Below are 6,000 nucleotides of genomic sequence, written 5' to 3' on the forward strand. Positions count from 1 at the left end.
TTTCTCTTTGAATCGAGAAAATGAGGGAACCGAAAACATTTCAGAGAGGCATCGTAAAGCGTATTGTTTTGGGAGGAGTACGTTAAGTACTACGTAGGACCAGTCACGACAGCAGAAATCTCACACTCCGGTACACTGTCATCCCTAGCTGCATGATTTGGGTAATCACTTGTCATAGGACAATTTTTAATTGTAACTTACCATATATGTGAGGCCTTCTTTAGTGTCTCGTACTTGACTCGACTAAATGTGTGCATGAGCTCGGAAGACATGATTAGATACATACCTTCGCTGGAGATATAGTTCCAGGCGAGGTTGATTTGGTTGACAGACAACTTGATCCACATCCAGGGCGATTTGGGGGACTAATAACATCGCATTTTTATATACCAAACATGGGCTCGGAAGATTGGATAAAACATCTGCTGGAGACATATTTCAAGGTAGGGTTGATTTGAAGATCGTGGTTCATTTGGAAAGTAATTTAAAAACAATTATGTCCACTAAATTGCGTTGATATCGTGGCTGAAGACATCATGGCAGCCTTGGTTGATTCGGTAGGCCATTTGATTCAAACTCCAGGACAATTTGGAGATTTTACAACATCTCATATGCCTGGATTTGTGACGCACGAGAAAGTCAAATACTCGGGAGACGTAATTGAGTTGATACCGTGGCTAGGGACTTCATGGAAGCCTTGAATGATTCGGTAGACCATTTGATTTAAACTCCAGAATAATTTGGAGATCTTCCAACATATGATATGTCTGGATTTGTGACGCAAGTGAAAGACAAATACTCGGAGGAAATAATTTTGTTGAAACTGCGGCTAGGATATTATGGAAGCATTCGTTGATTCGGTAGGCCATTTGTTTCAAACTCCAGGACAATTTGGATATCCTTCAACATCTCATATGCCTGAATTTGTGAAGTAAGTGGAACTTGAAGACATTATTGGGTTGATACCTTGCCTTGGTTGATTTGCTAGACTATTTGATACAAACTCCAGGACATTTAGGAGATATTACAACATTTGCCTAGATTTGAGACGCAAATGAAAAACAAGCTAGAGACTTCATGGAAGGGACAAAAATTCCAAGTTTATACTGATCACAAACCACTTGTTGGAATATTTAGGGATAAGAGGGTAAACATTCCATTTATGTTACTAGATTACAAAGATACATTTTAGAACTTTCAATTTATGACTTCGATATACAATATAGGCCGTCAGCTAAAATGGGCAATGCGGATATCTGTTCTAGATTCCCATTAAATGATTTAGTTCCGGAAGAATATGATGTTGAGTATATAAAAAGCTTAAACTTTGGTAAAGAACTGCCTTTAGACTTTAAAACTGATGCAAATTTTACAAAAGACGATGGATTTTTAATACAGATTATTGTCTTTGTAAGAAATGGTTGGCCAGAAAAAGTTGATAAACGTTTTGCCAACATATTTTCTAATCAGCATGATTTAGAAATTGTTGATGAGTGTTTGTTGTTTCAGGAGAGGGTAGTAATACCTCAAGTAATGTAGAACAAAATCCTGAGCTTATTACACAGCGACCATAAAGGAATAGTAAAAATGGAGCAGTTTGCTAGGCTTTTTGTCTATTGGTTGGGTATTAATAAAGATATAGAGCAATATGTGGCGAGTAGTGACGCTTGTAATAGAATGACGATTGTTCCTAAGTCAAAGATGACGTCTTGTTGGACGCACACAACACGACTATTCAGTAGAGTTCATGTGGATTTCTTTTATTTTCAACATCATACTTTTCTATTGATCGTCGACAGTTTTTCTAAATGGCTTGAAATTGAATGGATGAGGAAAGGGACAGATCATGGACAAGTTTTAAAAAAACTAGTTGCATATTTTGCACGATATGGGCTTCCAGATGTTTTAGTGTCTGACGGTGGTCCTCCGTTTAACTCACATTCCTTTATAAGTTTTCTCAAAAATCAAAGTATCGATGTACTGAAAAGTCTTCCGTATAACCCTGCTAGTAATGGTCAGGCGGAGAGATTGGTTAAAACCACGAAAGATGTTCTAAAAAAGTTTTTATTGTTTAGAGATAAACTTATTTCTAATTAATTACAGAAATAATTGTTCTAAAATTGATGGTAATTTTCCATCAAAAAAGGTTTTTTTCTTTACACCAAAACTTTTGATTGACTTGATAAATCCGAAGAAACATTATAAAAAGTATTTACTAACGGATATTAATTGTAATCCTCTACATGATGTAACAACACCACAAATAAAGGAAAATTTTAGGTTTGCGATCAAACCTGATCCTTTTACTAATCTAATGGAGGGAGATAGAATTTGGTTTAAGAACCATAACCCCCACAATCTTTCAAGATGGATTAAAGCTGTATTTTTAAAACAAATCTCTCGTAACATGTTCCAGGTGGAAATTGGAAGCGCTCGAACAAACGCACATAGGAAACAGCTACGAATTAATAAATCGTCGGACTCGATGGTTCGGCCAAATGCTTTGGTTCACGCCGGAGATTTTCGGCAGGATTCGGCTGCTGACGATGAGTGCAACGTTAACGATGAGGTAGATTACGGTTATAGTGAAGATGAAGCTCCGTTCAAGGGATTTCCTGAGGGAAATACCATCGAAAATAAAGCAAGAGGCAAAACAAAACGAAAACATGAAGTTTTAAGCGTACTTGGCAAGCCGAATTTAAGACGATCAAAAAGGCTTAAAATTTCGAATTCAGATACAAACTTTGTATACACTAAATGGTGACTCAAATGAATTGTAATACACCAATCGAATTATTGTAAATTTAAAAAGAATAATTATGAGATTAAATCCAAATTATTACAACTATTTTTAAGGGGAAAGAACTGTTGTGTTCAGTGTATATAGGTGAATATAAGACTATGTACAATAAATAAATTAGAATTGTAAACTAACCGCCGTAACTCTTCGGGAGGTTTTATAAACTAAAAACGAAGAATAAATGTTCTCTTTCGATTCTGGATGTTGGACAGTAAACATCGGTTTTTCTTTAACTCATCCTAAACTTCTGGTTATCAGGGATTGAATCCTAAAGAGAAAGAACAAGTCTCTCACTTATCATCTCTGTGTACATATACGATATGTAGCATACCGCGGAAAACTTTTTTCGCAAGCTGTTTTTTCGCACTTGTATAGAAGTTTGATAAATTTGTTATCATGGCTTGTTATGATTCGGAACAGTTTTTGCCTCTCTTTTATCGTTGTTCGTTATCTATTGAGAGCGATTTCTGCAAACCCTGTTGGTCATCCTTTGCTTCTGGTTCTGTTTCTGCCTTGGAAAATTATCATCGTTGGGTTTTACAGTTTTTGGAATCAGGTAAGGTAGAAGTAAGATTGAAGACAAAACACAAAACGTGTAAGCTTATTCCAAGATTGGGTCCCCCAGCTTGTTTAGGCTTTAATATCTGCATCTGCTACGGATCGGCCGATCTTGACTCTATCTAGTTCCTTGACTATCTAGAACCCATAACAACCGGTAGGGGAACTGGGGGTAGGACGCCCACGTTAAGGAAAATGCCATTTTTATCAATGAAAACCACCATTTCAGCCAGTTTTCATCAGCGCATACTGAAGAACAGCATATCTGCGACTGACTACCGATAACAGATATCTAATTGTCCATTTTATTGCACAGAAATTTGATTTTTAAAAAGCACCAGAAAAAAATGATTTTGAAACCATGCGGGGTGAGATGCGCCAGTGGATGGGTTAAAACGCGCATGTGCTTATCGTACTGATTTTCATTTTAATTGCCTACATTAAGGCAATTAACCGAATGTTTCAGCTGTTTCGGTCATACGAAATGAGCATGGGCGTAATGCCCCACACCGACCTCAGAAGTTTGAAGGCCCGTTTTAAAACCATTTTTGATGACGATTTCGTGTGGAACATAAAGAACACGAGTAAGCAGCATGGCTCATGGCTCAATTATTAATTTATCAATGTATAACAGCGACAGAAAGACTAAATTCCACCGAGCTAGAATTGCATCAAAACACGCAAAAATCGTTTTTTCGAGTTTTTCATGTATAACTAGAGAAAAATCATGAAATATATGTATCCAATGGCAATATTTTTCATTGCTTTATCGTATAGACTATTGAAAATAATCAAAATGGGGATATTTAACCTTATTCAGGGGCGGCGCGTTTTAACCCCTATGGGCGTGCTACCCCCACTTCCCCTAATAATACATATAGGCATGAATTCTGTTCATAGAACGTTCGAAATATCTAGTAGTACCCCATGTAGAGGGAACGTTATTTCGAATTTCGAGTGTAAAAAGAGTTTTTAAAGTACCTCTAACCGCTAGGGGTATTCAAATTATCACTTACGTGGTCCGCGGGTCTCACGGTTTATACAGTTTAAATGTCTTACAAAGTCATTGTGCACATACATTCTACCCAATTCTTCGATAGAACTATCCATCATATCCATCGCATAACATGTCTGACACGATAAACTCAATCAATACAAAGTTCCCAGAAATGTTCTAAATCGACTCACCATTCTGATTTTCCGTGCTCAAATTGGTGTAATAGATCGGCGCCACACAAGCCTCCGTAGGGCTGGTCGGCCCGGTTGGCCCTGCCGCATCATCCACTATTCGTTGTATCACTCCGCCCGTGGCCGTACTGCCACCCATTCCCATCCCTCCTCTGGCAGCGGTGACCGGACCAGCGCTAATCACACTTCCCAGTGGCCCCGAGCCACCGCCACTGCTGCTGATCACACTTACGTTGTTCAATATAATCACATTTCCGGTGCCGGGTGGTCCAGCCGGGGTGGGGCTACAGATCACTCCCCCTGGGACCACTGCTGCAGTTGCTGTGCCATTGCCAGCGCCGCTGCTGCTGGTGTGCTTCACAATCACATTACCCACTTCCGTTGCACTGGTTCCGATGCCACCCCCACCCCCGCCGATAATCGTAATCTGGCTGCTGCCTCCGAAATGCTGCTGCTGCTGCTGTTGGGGTGGATGGATGGCGACGGGAACGCCATTAGTAGTGAGCCGTCCGTAGGGAATAACCCCACCGCCAGCACCGCCGGCTGCTATAACGGACACGGACGTTGGCGGGGGCGGGACGGCTATTTGCTTCTTGACGATGTAGCAACGAGGCATGATGTGTTGTTTGGATTGATCCACGTCCTCCAATATTGTGTTATTTATGCTGGCTGGCAGGTTGCTACCTGCGTAAGTGACGGCTGATAGATCGATAAAAAGCAGCCAGTAGCCAGTGGAGCGTTCAGTTTTAGGCAACCTTTTAGTGCCAGGTCAGGCCGGAGCCGAAGCCAAAGTCAGAGATTGATGTTACTAGGCGGAAGGGGAACTTCCAAAGAACAACACACTTGTTGGATTTATGAAATATATTTTAATGGGCCCAATGGTTCCAAGCAGCGCCGCGAGCCAGGATGTTGGAGCTGGGGGAAACTCGCGATTCACTTGCCCTTTGGTTGGTGTTGGTGCGGATCGCATGGGCACCGAAGCGAGACGGGTTGACCTGGCGCTCTTTCGTTCGGGCTTGATGGTTTTCCTTTGGTTTGAGTTGTTGTTGATTTTTCCTGGTGTGAAATGTTTGTATTTCGTACTGGTCTAGTGCTGCTGTTGTATGGGTGAGAGTACTGCTGCGGCGCTCGAAGCAGTTGAGGCGGGGGTGGGTGGTGGTTTCAGTGAAGGTGGCGGCGAACACAGGTGCCAGGGGGTGAAGTAAGACGTCGACAGGGGACCAATATAGGTGAGTCAATGTGTATATTTATGTGCTTAGGGAAACAATCGTAAAACACTTGTTGTTATGGGGTAGTTTCGGGCGAGTTTCCCACTTCCTTTTACAACGGGCGCCGCTTTGCTTCACGGTCCGAAGAAGGGAATATTGCTTTCCACTCGATTTAGTTGCAGTGGTATTGATTTATTCCGAGTTTCTAAAGTTTGGAGCATAAAATATTTATTGCTGTAACCTTTG

The 6,000-nt window shown here is 40.9% G+C and overlaps 1 protein-coding gene across 1 annotated transcript in view; it reads right to left on the reverse strand.

The window, feature by feature from the left end:
• The window catches only part of LOC134209148 (mucin-2-like), a 60,953-nt gene extending 55,791 nt beyond the window's left edge, over window positions 1-5,162 (reverse strand). Inside the window, exon 1 of the mRNA XM_062685129.1 lies at window positions 4,547-5,162. Within this exon, the coding sequence (XP_062541113.1) occupies window positions 4,547-5,162 (616 nt within the window). The remainder of the gene's footprint in view (window positions 1-4,546) is intronic.
• Window positions 5,163-6,000: the final 838 nt, after the last annotated feature.

The sequence above is a fragment of the Armigeres subalbatus genome, chromosome 2, assembly GCF_024139115.2.
Source record: "Armigeres subalbatus isolate Guangzhou_Male chromosome 2, GZ_Asu_2, whole genome shotgun sequence".
NCBI classification, from domain to species: Eukaryota; Metazoa; Arthropoda; class Insecta; order Diptera; family Culicidae; genus Armigeres; species Armigeres subalbatus.